The sequence below is a fragment of the Abramis brama genome (assembly GCF_963993115.1).
Source record: "Abramis brama genome assembly, chromosome: 4".
Lineage (NCBI taxonomy): Eukaryota > Metazoa > Chordata > Actinopteri > Cypriniformes > Leuciscidae > Abramis > Abramis brama.
The window spans coordinates 505,007-520,625 of NC_139966.1; the positions used below are offsets into that span (position 1 = coordinate 505,007).

The following is a 15,619-nucleotide window of genomic DNA, read 5'->3' on the forward strand; positions in this document are numbered from 1 at the left end:
TGGGTGGGACATTGTATTCTCAGGTGTAAACCACTCCTCATTCACGCCCCCCTCGCATATTGGCTTTCCAAGCAAAACCTGTTTTACACCATTTAAATCAATGTATTGTTTTATTTGAACAATTAGGCAGGATGATTTTCACATCATTTTGAAGCCCGAACTCGAAGCGACAACATCCATTAGTCAAAAGTCTTGTGGACAAAAATTTTGTATGAGTTTTGTGGTCTTATTTCAGCAACTTTCATTTATATTTTTTTTCAATAACCACGCATAAACATTATTCTCTTAAAAATTCAAACATATACATGCATCTTGAGCACATATTATGGTAGCCCTGTTTGTGCTATATAGAGTGAATTTACACCTTTGCCATTAACATGTTTATAAATAACTGAAAAAAACACAAATGTCAGAGCATGTCAGAACACCTCCAGGGCCCAGAAAACCCCTCAGACCCCAGAGGGTTAAGCATGTTAAAATGTATTGTATGAGCTTCTGTTACCCTCACTGTTCTTTCTATTGCTCTATCATATTTTATCTTTCTTTTAATAGCACAGCACATATTTAGAGCCGCTCCAGCAGGGCTCAGTGCTGAGGATTGGGTCAGTGGTTAGAATTTTTAGATACTAGTGACACATCACAATTCTCCATTCCAATTTTGATACCACATCAAAACTACTAGCCAAATAATGTAGATTTAAAACATAATTAAAGACAAGTAAGAAGTTCGTAATAAAATAAGAACAAATAATCAAATTAAAAATTGCACAAATATATACTATTCTGCCCTCGCATGTACGACGTCTGATTTGTACAGCTAGACAGATAGTTAACAGCAATGAAGAGAAACTCCAGAAGTCTTGTTGAGGATTGATGTTTTATCTTTTGTTCTCTTTTCTTCCTCAGTTTTATTTCTCAAGTTTTTTTTATTCTCTATGTCAACACTTTAAACAATAAACTACAGATGTTCTTACTGCATAGAAATTAAACAAACATCCTCAGTAACACCAAACTATCTGCTAGACTGTTACATGTATAATCTATATGAATCAACAGATGTAAATAAATCAACTAATTAATCTGAGGCGACGTGCCGAGGCTCGTTGCTGAGCAGATAAATCAGTGAGTCAGAAAACAAAAGGCTTCAATCTAGAGCATATGCGATGAAACTGATAGTCACGAACGTAATAACACACATTACTTGATGTAAACATATACATCATACAGAAACCACAATTCTGACAAAAAATTACTTACAGACAAAGATTTGACCAAACTCTGTAATGACGCAGACTCGTGGGTGATTTCAGCACTGTTGCTTGGCTCGAACACTAAGTCCGTCACTAAAACAGGTCCGACTAGGAAACGAACTAAACGCCGAAGGGCGGAACATATACAATAGAACAAAGAAAGGCAACAAATTAAATAAACAGTTGTTTTCGGGTTTTTCAGGTAGGTCTAACAATAGTTTTCAGGTATATAATTTGATTAAAGTAATCAAATGTGAAATAATACTGCATATTCATCACTGTATAAATTAAATATCAATTAATATTTTATAAAGTTAAAAAGTTATTTAGTCAATAGCAGGGAGTGATTACTTTGTGTTTGTAGTTTGATTAACAATCAGAAACATTAGGCTTTTATTAGGCCGCTGCAGACTGAATGCACACCAATATAGCCTGCTGTACTGTATATGCGTTTTCTTTGATTACGCATATTAAGATATAACCAACTATGTTTACCAGGATGCTTGCTAAGATGGATGTTTTACAGAATTTGATGTGAATTTGTCCATTTAAGCGCAAGACATGAAAGAGAATTCAATTCAATTCACACACTGTCTGAGGCACTTTCAGGGTGCGTTTTGGATGTTTGCGTTCATTAAATTCCTTGACCTGCAAATGTCCTGTAATAATGTAGGGAACCACTCATTATATATAAATCATGTAACAGTTCATGTTTTACTTACAAATATGATTTAGTTTTTATCCAAATGACACGTGTGCTGAGTGAACGATCAGCAACCAAGAGCATACAAAAGAAGTGCTCTCTCTCTCTCGTCAGTTAATGTTAGTAATACATGCTTCATTTTACTTTCTTTGCCATTTATATATATGACCAAACTACAAACTTTCCACTGATGTCTGTGAAAAAGGGATGCGCTCTAGGGATAGGCGTTACTATATTTTGTTAAATATTTCACTAATTAGATACATTACTTCATAGACTGTACCCAGAAAAGTGTTATATAAATGTAACAAATTAATTCTCCTTTATTCCCATTATACTCTCTGTTGTAACTGAAGACAAACTGAAGACAAACTCTCACAAGACTGAGCAGTGAAATTACACATGGGACATCTGAACAAGAAAATCACAGTGTAATTGCATACAGAATAAATCTTAGCAGAGTTACTTTTACATAATCAATGCAAAATAAAATCAAATGTAAGTATTTGAATTCAGACCTCAGTGTCTGCAGGTGACAGTTTGGACTCTTCAGTCCAACAGAAAGAAGCTTCACTCCTGAATCCTGCAGGTCATTGCTACTCAGGTCCAGCTCTCTCAGGGCGGTGTTTGAGGATTGAAGAACTGAAGACAAACTCTCACAAGTTTGAACAGTGAGATAACAGCCATGTAATCTGTGTGGAGAACAAAACAAACAGCAATATTAATGTGTTATTCATGTAGGGTTTATAACAGGGGTTCTCAACTCAGGCCCTTGAGATCCACTTTCTGGCAGAGTTTAGCTCAAACCCTTATCAAATACAATGGAAATTACACATGGGACACCTGAACAAGAAAAGCACAATGTAATTGCATACAGGATAAATCTTAGCAGAGTTATTTTTACATAATTAATGCAAAATAAAATCAAATGTTAGTATTTGAATTCAGACCTCAGAGTCTCCAGCTGACAGTTTGGACTCTTCAGTCCATCAGAAAGAAGCTTTAGTCCTGAATCCTGCAGGTCATTGCTACTCAGGTCCAGCTCTCTCAGTGCGGTGTTTGAGGATTGAAGAACTGAAGACAAACTCTCACAAGTTTGAACAGTGAGATTACAGCTATGTAACCTGTGTGGAGAACATAACAAACAGCAATATTTATGTGTTATTCATGTAGGGTTTATAACAGGGGTTCTCAACTCAGGCCCTTGAGATCCACTTTCTGGCAGAGGTTAGCTCAAACCCTTATCAAATACACCTGAACAAGCTAATCAAGGTCATCTGGATTACTAGAAAGTTGCAGTCAGTTGAGTCTGATCAGGGTTGGAGTTAAACTCTGCAGGAAAGTGGATCTTGACCCTTGGTTTAGAGACACTTGTTCATGCTTTCATCACCAGCAGGGTGGATTATTGTAATGGACTTCTCACTGGCCTTCCCAAAAAGACCATAAGACAGTTGCAGCTCATACAGAACGCTGAGCAGAACCACAACATATGAGCACATCACACCAGTCCTCAGGTCTTTACACTGGCTCCCTTTAGGATTGATTTTAAAGTATTATTACTGGTATATATATCACTCAATGGCCTAGGACCTCAATACATTGCAGATATGAATATAAACACTGAATATAAACCCAACAGGTCACTCAGATCATTAGGATCACATCAGCTAGAAACACCAAGGGTTCACTCTAAGCATGGCGAGTCTGCTTTAAGCTATTATGCTGGAACCAGCTTCCAGAAGAGATCAGATGTGCTCCTACTGTAGTCACATTCAAATCCAGACTCAAAACACTTCTGTTTAGCTGTGCATTTAATGAATGAGCACTGTGCCGCTGTTCGTCTGACTGTTTGTACTGTACTGTATTTTATTTTTTATTCTAAACTGTTTTAATTATTCTTATTTCTTTTGATTAATTTAATTATTCTATTTAAAGCACTTTGAATTACCATTGTGTATGAAATGTGCTATATAAATAAACTTATCTTGCCTATAATCTGAAGCACACATAGCACACATAAAATCCCCAGAGTAAAATGAACACTGCTCGTATGTTCTCTGTTCTGAACACTATTCATATGTGTCCACTGTACAAACTACAACTGACTTACAGCTACACAGCCTAAGATGAAATCAACTAAATATAAAATAAGACATTATCCCCTGGTTTCACAGACAGGGCTTAAGACTAGTCCTAGACTAAAATGTAAGTCTGAGCTGTTTCCACTGAAATAAACTTGCACTGACTGATCTTAAAAATATATCAGTGCCTTTTTAGTTTTAAGATGCACATCGGTAATGTTTTTTTCTAAGCATGTTTATAAAAATTACTTAAATGTCCTAATTGATCTATGGTCTAATCCTGGCTCAGTCTAAGCCCTGTCTGTGAAACCAGGCCTAAATCTCTCAACATCTCGCCAGAGGATGATTAAACATCCACTAACCAGGGGGATTTTAATTTTTAACCATGACAATGACATATCCAGAGCCGGTCCTCCCTATATGCAAAGTACGCAAGTTGCCCGAACCACCAGTGGCCCCCTTGCTCTCAAAGATGATTTCATGACTAGGTGTTACGTTCTCCTCCCAGTCTAGGGGTCAGGAGGGAAAGTAACAAAGAAAAAAGATATGATAAAAAAAGGTAACGAAGAGACGTAAAATTACGTGGAGAACACACTTCAGCCTCAGTCCCAGAGTGAAAGCAAACACAACTTCAACTACATTTCCCAGATAATCCAAAATGAGCAAAGCTAATAAGATTTTTATACAATACCTTTTAATTACCCACAGGTAGAGAAATCAACACTAGAAAGCAAACTTCTTAGCACTTCTCAATCACTTCTTAGCACTCAACAAATGAGTATAGGTCCACTCCTAACTCAAGGATAAGCACAGTTCTCACAAAATACACAAGCACAGTTCTCACAAAATACACAAGCACAGTTCTCACAAAATACACAATCTCAGTCTGAGGCTGGGGGAGAAGTGTTCCTCAGCACAGACTCCTCTGAGTGCTGCATTAATACTCCTCTGCTCAGACTCAGGCATGCTCACAACGAGTTGCAGAGCACAACACAAGCATTTTCTCACAACAGATTATATTAAAGACCCTGGGACGTAACACTAGGGCTCCACGATTAATAGAATTTTCATCTTTGATTTTGTCTTCGAACTTCGATTATGAAAACACCAAAAATATGTCAAAATTCCTGTCTCTGCGAGTGTCCTCAAAACACGTCACTTACAGATGTGGCCATTAATAATGCACACTTTTTCCCACAATATCATTCATGCCGAATGCTGCTGAATCCTGTCAGCACATTTTTTAGAATTTAAATAAATGTATTCACAGAATATCCACCAGATGGCGCATGGAACAACATAGCCTACTGCATCTATCTACAGGCCAGACCAAATTGCAATTTGCAATTATTCGTCTTTGACCGATTGTTAAATATGCTTATAGATTATTACAGTACGTTGCATTTTAAAAATAGAATTAACATAATTATCAGTGTCTGATAAATTAACTGCAAATAATGTTGTCACTGTGGGAAAATCACACTAAAATAGGCCTATACAGTAGACTGTCAACCATATAATATGATGTGCAGTTTCTCCAAACACAATATTTTTTATGTAGGCTATCTATGAATCAACATTAATAATCATTATTACAATATCAAATGATATCAAATATTATATTTGTGATAATATCTTAGTTTTTCATATGTTGAGAGGTGATACAAATATTCACGTCTTGAAACAGAATGAAAATGGACCGGGTTGTGCTGCGTCATACGGAGAAGCCATTCTGCCAATTCGGCCCATATTGGTTTGCCCTTCAGGGCAGCGCACAGGTCACGTGACTGAAAACTATGAACAGACTGAGTGGGCGCTTAGTAGAAGAAAGGAAAATAAATTGATAAGTTGTTCTGAGAGAAACGAATAAAGAAGAAATTTGTGTCCATGAACACGCATCAATAATACATTTCATGACTGTGGCACAGACTGCCTTGAGATCAGGTTGAAAATTTAGGCAGAGACTTCTGCGTTATCTTAAAAACTTTGTTCATTGTATTCATTGTATTTCTATAGGCTATGTTGATGAATAGTATGTTAACCCTCTGAGGTTGGCAAACACGCGGGCGCGTTTTGCTGGATTTTCTCCACATTGTAGCACTATAAACTTAAATTACTCCGTCATTTATGGTCATACAGAAAAAAGAAATATAAAAAAAGAATCTGTGATATTTCTACTTTTGTATGTGTCCACTTACAATCAAATCAAAACATTGTGCTTTTGTAAAATAAAGAAAATAAACAGGGTGTGCTTTCTGCCTCTCCGTCGCGGTGAACTTTTTTTTCTTGAGCACGTCTATAAACTGAAACAAAATTCAGCGAATACTTGTCACACATTTATGAGCCATATACCTTTATAAACCTTTAAGTGTGTACTTTTAAATGATCGGATTCAAACTGAAAACAAATATTCTCTGTTTAAGTAATTTGTATAAAACCAACAAGATGTCCAGCTTCTCAAACGCTTCCTAATTATTTTTAATTTGACCACGCCCACTCGCGCAAAAGAGATTCACATGCAAATCTCCACATGGAACGCGCTCGCGCTCATTACCTCAAAAACAAAACACTTCACAAGTCTCTGCTTTTCGTCGAGTTTCAAAGACGCGCCTGAGCTTACATTGGATTTACCTCAGAAGAAGAAAAACGCGATGTGAAGACAAGAACGATGTAAGGTAAGAAATTCTTACATATTAGTTTGTTATTGTTGCATAAATTTTACATTGCAGTTGAACTGTTGCTAGATATATGGTGAATATTATAATATTTAGACCCGTGTTTACTGTTACTGTGTTTGTGGATATCTGCTCAAATGTAGATATGTATATGGTAACCATAATGTTTTATATTTGAGCGCAATCACGTTTGAATGTATCATATTTTGGATCATGATCGTGTTTGAATGTATCATATTTTGCAGCGCGATCGCGTTTGAATGTATCATATTTTGGATCGCGATCGCGTTTGAAAAGCAAAACGCACCAAACGGCTTCATGTTTTTACTATTATCTCATTTCATATCATCATAACGAATGGAAACATTTGAAGTAACATGATAATCAATATATTTTTCTCTAGCTTAGTTGTTACTGAAATCTTTTGGAAGATTTAGACTGCTATAGATTATTGTTATTATTATTTTATCCAGCAACTCCACCGTCCATCTGGTTGTCTAGAGTTCATCTCCTGCCACTGGATATTGGATTCTGGAGTGAAGCTGTGGAGATAGGGTCTGCGCACCCCTCTCTTCACACTAATCCACTCTCTGCGTATGCTATCACTTCACCATACAAGCCCTTCGGCGACAGGGTAAATGTGACGGAGGCAGGTCTTGGATCAGACTGGCAGCCTCTAGCCTGAGACCTGCACGGAGGCGGCACAAGCGTGATGGTCGTTGTGTGGATGGGTTGGAACAGCGTCCACCTTCGGCAGCTTCTTGTGTGACTGAGCAGCCCTCTTCAGGGTTCGCACTGCTCACCCCCAGTCGGGGGGAGGGTCTAGAAAAGGTGACCCAAACATTGCCTGTTCCCTACACTCCTGGGCGGCCCACCGCTGTCGTCAAGGCATCCCATTACGCGGTCGAAAATATAAATCTAAACTATTAATTTTGGCTACATGGAACGTGCGCACACTTCTTGATGTAAAGATTGGAACTGACCGACCCCGCAGGCGCACTGCCCTGGTTGTGAGCGAGCTTAACAAATACAACATCGACATTGCAGCTTTGAGTGAGACCCGACTCGCAGGAGAGGACTCGCTAATAGAAGTCGGGCAAGGATACACCTTCATTGGAAGGGCCTTCCAGAAGATACCCGCCGTTTACATGGAGTAGGTTTTGCCATTAAAAGCAGACTGCTACAGAACATCCCAGAGTCTCCTGTGGGAATCAGTGAGCGGTTGATGACTTGGCGCATTCCCCTTGCGAAGGGTCGCTATGCAACCTTGATAAGCACTTATGCACCAACTCTGGATGCTGAAGAAAGCATCAAAGACGCCTTTTATGAGTCTCTTGACAGAGCTCTCCACAAAGTTCCTCACACTGATAAACTTGTGCTTTTGGGAGACTTCAATGCCAGAGTAGGCACCAGCAACATGCTCTGGCCTGGGGTAATCGGGAAACATGGATTAGGCAACATGAACAGGAATGGCCTGCGACTCCTCTCCCTCTGCTCTGAGCATAAACTGGTCATAACCAACACAACTTTCCAAATGAAAAATAAATACAAAGCATCATGGATGCACCCCAGATCAAAACACTGGCACCTACTGGACTACATTATAACCCGGCAACAAGATCTACATGAAATGTCCATTACCCGAGCAATGCGTGGGGCGGAGTGCTGGACAGATCATCGGCTGATCAGATCCAAGATACACCTAAAGGTCCGACCTCAACACACCAGGCACCAACCCTCAAGACGGCTCAACTCTCGAGCTCTAAAATCCCCTGACATCACTGCATCGTACCGTCGCTGCTTGGCTAATAACCTTTCCTCCACTCTCACTCATCCCCTACACAATACAGCTGAAAGCGCATGGGCTAACCTAAGCTCAGCTATACAACAAGCCGCTTCCGACACAATTGGTTTTACCTCCAAACCAGGGTTTCCGTTGTCCGGTAATTGCCGGACATTGGCTGGAAAAAAAATGAAATGTCCGACAAAATTAAATCTCTCCGGTCAAATTGTCAGATTAAAATTGCCTTATAATCCCGCCCCCCTAACACAATCTGAATTTGAGAATAAGCCTAAAATGTATAAAGCAAAAATACACCAACCTTTGGCTATGTTATAAAGGAACAGGCTCTACCGTTTGAAAGTTATTAAACATTATTACATGGCTTGGTTGAATTCCAATGTGGAATGCAGTCTGTTATTTCTTGATATCAGACCGCTGCGAAGCACTAGCGGCGCCAGGATTTTGAGGTGCACCTCCAGAAAACTGGATGAGCCAGTTAAAATAAGCCAAAAAATAAAAAAAATAAATAAAAACGGGTTCCCCTTCATCTCCGTTTCAGCGCTTTTCTGGGCACTGAGGGCAGTGACTCAGTAGCCTACCTGAATTTAATGCGTATAGGTAAAAAAAAAAAAAAAAACTTAAACAGGATTTTTTTTTGTTGCTTTTTTAATACAATTACAATTTCATTTAATTTATTGTTTAATAAAATTATAGGCCTATTATTTTTAGTTTATTAACAGCAACAACAGCTGTAAAGATGAAGTTGACGATCGCCATCTCCTTAGTGAACGCGCCTAGAGAGAAATGCACATCATGGATTACATAATCAGAGAGTAGCCTATTTCTTTTCGTTTTAAATTGTTAAAAAGACATTTCAAGCTTTTTTAAGATATATTTCATGTCTGTGAGGCCTACGCTGAGTTTCGTTAAATTAGGATGAGATGCGCTCCTGTTCATGAGCAATGCAAGTGACCGCGCGGGCGCCTCCATGATTAGGCCTATCGTCTGCTATATTTTGCTGCTTATTTATTAAATACAGGCAATTGGTTGAATTTTTTTTTTATTAAAATTAAGATACAATTTATACAAAACGAAATTCACTTCAAAAAAGTCATTCTACAAAACCAAACTTAATTAAGTGGTCAAAATCATGTCTGACCCGCTCCATGTCCCTCGATATTGCGCATCCTATCTTACTCGTGCGGTTCACTTTTCATAATCAACATAAATTAAAAAAATAACATTATAATATTTTAACAAATATTAAACTAAATCAGCTCATTTAATGGATACAACACGTATAGTAGACCTAGACTCTCTATTTGTACAAATTGCTGCACATTCATTTTATTCTGAATTTTGCACACATAAGTTGAAAGGCATTTGTTTGTGCATGCATAGCAAAACATATCTGCAACATTTATCAAGTTCACTGATAATTATGCGCGCGTTTATTAATTATTTTCTTAATGAATAATGAAACAAGGACGAAGCATATAAACTGCATTGTTTGTTTAGAATGGAATGGATCGCAAATAGATCCGAATGAAGAAACATACATAACCATAGTAGAAAATGGGTCTCGAGTGTTCCTGCAGAGAGGGGGTTCTCGCTGCAGAATCGGATCAAGACGAAGCAGCAAAGTCGCCTTGCGGAGAACAAGGTTACGCGGCTTATGCGCATTGCAAGTTGTGGAGAGACACTGGGAAGTTCGCTTGAGTAAAAACAATAGGCTTCAGATATTTTATGTGGGGAAGGGGGATTGGTTTGTTTAACTATGAATGTGAAACCATAAAAAACAATTGGCGTTGATTGACGCCAATCGGACGTTCACGTTTTTTTTCCGTTTTTTTATTTGAAAGTTAGGCTAATAAACATGTTGCGTTTGGCCTGATTATGTCATTTTTTAAGTTACATAGCCTTCCTCCAGTTTTCCTCAACTTGACTAATTAAGAGGCGATATTTGACCGGCATATCTTCAAAATGTCCGAAAAACGAAACCTCTGCCGGTCACTTTGACCGGCACCATTTTTTTCTAGCGGAAACTCTGCTCCAAACGTCACCAGGACTGGTTTGACGACAGCTCCCTCGAAATACTCAACCTCCTGGAGGAGAAGCGCAAAGCCCTCTCTGCCCACCTCTCCAATCCACAATCTCCCTCTTTACGCTCACACTGGAGTAATATCCGTGCTGAGGTGCAACGACGGCTTCGTATAATGGAGAATGACTGGTGGCTTAGGAAAGCCCATGAAATACAAGGTTATGCGGACACCAACAACTCTCAAGCTTTTTACGATGCAATAAAATCACTATATGGACCCCAAAAACGCAGAATCACCTCTATCAGATCTACAGACGACACAATTCTGCACAAGGACAAACAAGACATTCTTGAGCGTTGGGCTGAACATTTTAACACCCTCCTTAACCAATACAATCCGACTGACCCCACTGTCCTGCAGCGCCTTCCAAAGCTCCCACCTGTGCATGAGCTAGATGACCCTCCCAGGTTCTCAGAAGTCCTGGCAGCTGTACGAAGCCTCAAGGACAATAAGTCTGCTGGTCCTGATGGAATCCCTGCAGAGGCTTTAAAGAAAGGCGGGTATCTGCTCACCAAAAATCTCCACCAACTTATCCCGATAATATGGGCACAAAAAACTGTTCCACAAGGCTGGAAAGACTGGAAAGAAGGGTGACAAGTCCATCTGTGGAAACAGTCGTGGCATATCCCTGCTCTCTGTGGCAGGGAAAGTATTAACAAAGGTCATGCTGTTTCGTCTTACTAAGCACATCACAGAGATAATCCTTCCTGAGTCACAGTGCGGCTTCAGGAAGGATCGGTCCACCTCCGACATGATCTTTGTACTACGCCAATTGCAGGAGAAGGCCAGAGAACAGAACAAAGACCTGTTCATTGCCTTCATCGACCTGGCAAAGGCTTTTGACACCATTGACCGCCAAGTCCTTTGGGTCATTCTGGAGAAGTTTGGGGTGCCACCAAGGTTTCTGGAAATCCTGCAACAGTTTCATGATGGCATGCAGGCTTGTGTGATTGTGGGTACATCTCAATCCCCCTCCTTTCCTGTGCAGGTAGGAGTGAAACAGGGGTGTGTACTGGCTCCAGTGATCTTCAATCTCTTCCTGGCAGCAGTCACCCTCCTCTCCCGCAATTCCCTCAGCCCCGACGATGGTGTTTGCCTACAGTTTCGTCTGGACGAGAACCTCTTTAACCTTCGCCGCCTGCAAGCCATCACCAAGACCACCACCACCACAATTCATGAACTGCAATACGCTGATGACTGTGCCCTCCTAGCCCATAGCCCTATCGCACTGCAGCACACACTGGATGTTGTATGCAAAGTCTACCAAGCTTGTGGCCTACAAGTCAACATCAAAAAGACTGAGATCATTGCACAGACCACGGCCCCCATCCCTACACCTCCTGAATTCTACATCCATGGCACACCAGTAAAGGTTGTACAGCACTTCTGTTACCTCGGAAGTATCCTAACACCCACCTGCCTCATAGACAACGAGATCCAGGCACGCATAAACCTCGCCTCCTCTGCCTTTGGTAGACTTCGATCTCGAGTCTTTGTTAATAAAGATCTCCGTACCTTCACCAAAGCGGCCGTCTACCAGGCAGTCTGCGTTTCCACCCTGCTGTTCAGTGCACTCCGTTTTCTTGGACTCCCTACCGCAGGCATATTCGGTGTCTCGAGGGCTTTCACATCAGATGTCTCCAGCGCATACTAGGTGTCACATGGAAAGACAAAATCCCCCACGCGGACATCCTACAGCGCACCAACTCCAGCAGCATGGAGGCAACCCTTGCTAGGCGGCAACTGCGATGGGTTGGACACGTTATCCGCATGCCCTCCCACCGCCTACCCCGGCAGGTCCTCTATGGGCAGATATACGCAGCCAACAGGAGACCTGGGGGTCAGAAGCGTCACTACAAGGACCACCTCAAGTCGACCCTGAAAAGCTGCAGTATCAACCCTGGAGTCCTGGAAACAACAGCTGCCGACCGCCAGGCATGGAGCTCTGCATGTGGTCTGGGGGCCCAACTGATCGAATCACAGCGTACCCAACACAGAACTGTGCTACGTCAGCACAGACACCAACGCGCCCAGCCACAACTATACCCATCCTCAGATTCAGCACTCACATGCCCCGACTGTGGCAGGACATGTGGCTCCCGGATTGGGCTTTACAGCCACCTTCAATGGCACCGCCGACAGCAGCGGCTGCCTTAACACTCCAACAACGCATCCTAGAAGTGAATTTTAAAAAGCCATTTTAACCAGAAAAATCTAAAATGTATTCCCAAAATCGTGCAGGCCTTTCTCTTGATATCAGTATGTTCACTTTTTTTTTTCAGGGCCCAGATGCCACTGAGTCCTGCTGACTTCAACATTCACATGAGTCTCAGTACATGAACATGGTAAAGTGAAAATCAAACACCTTCTAAATGAAAGGTATGTACAATGTTTTTAGGTATGGCACAAAGGTCTCTGTCTTTGGATCATTGTTTTCAATAAGTGCTTTTTTGGCATTTGTTGTGTATCTTTGGATTATGTTGTGTTGTAAATAAATCCAAACAATTTAAAGGTTTGTGCAAGGTTGCTCAGAATGACAGGGCCTGATAGCTCCTAATAGGGCCGTTAGGGGAGGGTCTTTGTCTTTCTCAGGTGTGAAAACAATACATATTAATGACCTCCCGCATAAAGCTTTCTCACACAAAACATGTCATAAAAATTTTAAATCAATATATTGTCTTAACTGAATGAGCAGTCAGGGTGATTTTCACATAGTTTTAGAGCAAATATTCCAGGCTACATCATACAATTTTCAAAAGTCTTGTGAAGAAATAATCAGTATGGGTTTCATGGCCTTATTTCAGTGAGAATTTTTTTTTGTATTTTCACAAACCACGCATAAATGTCATTATCTCAAAACTACAAACTTTTACATACATGCTGCTGATATATTATTGTAGCAGAGTTTGTGCTGAATACAGTGTAATTAGACTTTAGCCATGAAAATGTCACAAGTAACAGAAATAACCACAAATGTCAGAGCATGTCAGAACACCTCCAGGGCCCAGAAAACAGCTCAGACCCCAGAGGGTTAATATAATTTGATAACAATAAATATACAAGGTAACACATAAAAGTTACAGGTGAACCTCACAGTTGCAAAATTTCAATTGCAAATGTAGGCGACAGTATAGCCCCCGAAATTCTGGGTTCAGAAAACTTGCAAAATTGGTTAATCTTAAACTACAACTGAATGCCTTGTGAAAGAAAGGTGAGAAAAGATGGACGTTCACACACATCAAACAAAAACTATCCCCTTCTTCTGTTAACCTCACGAGGACGCCGACACACTGAATCGTTCTTTGTTTAAATTAGTTCAAAGTTACTGTTAGATTTAATGTTAAATTTAGATTTAAATAACAGTGACAAACAATTAAAAGATAATTTAAAAGAATGAATACTCAGGCTTGCATGTAGATAAATGTAGAAGCTAAAAATACAGGCTAATGCCACGAAACACAAAACAATCTGTAGTAGACGCCTACATGTATGACCACTTTCAGAAAATAAAAGCTTTATTGACATGACCATTTTATCGTATTTTTGTGTTCATTGAGTTAAACTAAAACCTTTTTATTTCTATTTATTTAGTTTTGCTGGGAAAATAAATATTAGACCGATTCTTCGTCTTCTTCAAAAAAGCTGAACTATAGGCCTCATTCTCTTAAATATTACAGATTAAAAAACAAAAGAAAACGTGCTGAGTTTCAGTTCAGTGTGTCGCGCTCCGAAGGAAACAGAGACAAAGTTATGTATGTATGACCATATCATATGTATGACCATAAATTACAGAGTAAGAGTTTACTCTCTTGGAAGGAAGAATAAATAGTGGTCGCACCACCGCCTCACACGCGCACAGCAAAAATTCTTGAATTGCTACCTTGATATCGCAGCGTGTTCATTATTAAAATAAAATACAGTCAACCAAACATATAAGACGTTACACTGCTCAATTTGAATAGTCCGTATTTCTGACGTTTAGAATGACCACCGCCTCACTGCTGTTATATGGGAAAGATGATATTTTACATCAATAATGCCAGTGAAGTACAAAGTTTATAGCCCAGTGAGAAATGTTGGCTTTTTTCACTTTAAATTTATTTATTTTGCATCTTATTAAGCCTGGTTTTATTTTAAATAAATAAACCTGAATAGGCTATATATCCATAGAAGCTGGCATGGCGTCACATAAGAAAAGAGAGATATTATATTATAGCCTAAATATTATTAATATTATTATTATAAACTAGGCTACATTTAAAAAAAGTTTTAAAAAAAATAATACAGAAGGAACGCAAGAACAGAAACGTTCCTGGTTCTGCTCGGAGTGAACCAATGGAATTTATGTTTAAAAAAAGGTTACAATAGCTGAGGTATGATAAAATGGATAAAAACCTTTTCTTATAGAATAAAACAATGATAAATACACCAGCACCACCTAGACATACAATTTGCCCAAAGCCAGTCTAAAGAAGTTATATTTCATGTTTGAGATTGATGCAACAAATTCTGAGATTCCTCTGAGGATTTTCCTCTGACTATTCCCTTTTCCAAAAACAGTCAATTAGAGCCACAAAGTGACCCTTGGTAAGAAAATGATCAGAGGACTTGAGAAAGTGTCACGTTTTGTCACTGTCATGTTTCTGTGTCTTGTCATGTGATTCCCTGTTTGTCATGTGATTCCCTGTTTGTCATGTGATCCTGCCATGTGTCTTGTCATTGGTTAAAGCGAGCAAGTTTCACATTAACATTAACATTTAATCATTTAGCAGACGCTTTTATCCAGAGCAACTTCTAAATGAGAACAATAAAAGTAATCGTAACAACAAGAGGGCAACAGTTTGTAAGTGTTGTGTCCCAGTTAGTCTAGCAAAGTGCAAGTTTTTTTTTTTTTTTAATAGAGAAACAATAGAATAGAAAAGCATAGAATAAAGTAATTAAGTGCTAGTATTAATGGGTCAAGTGTTGATGAACAAGATGCATCTTTTCTTGAAAATGACTCCAGATTTAGCTAGAGTTGGGCAG

The 15,619-nt window shown here is 39.5% G+C and overlaps 1 protein-coding gene across 1 annotated transcript in view; it reads right to left on the bottom strand.

The window, feature by feature from the left end:
• Positions 1-15,619, bottom strand: part of LOC311081371 (protein NLRC3-like) — a gene marked incomplete at its 3' end in the record, with an annotated part of 325,193 nt that overhangs the window by 71,098 nt on the left and 238,476 nt on the right. Inside the window, exon 7 of the mRNA XM_084111912.1 lies at positions 2,472-2,645. Within this exon, the coding sequence (XP_083968038.1) occupies positions 2,472-2,645 (174 nt within the window). The remainder of the gene's footprint in view (positions 1-2,471; positions 2,646-15,619) is intronic.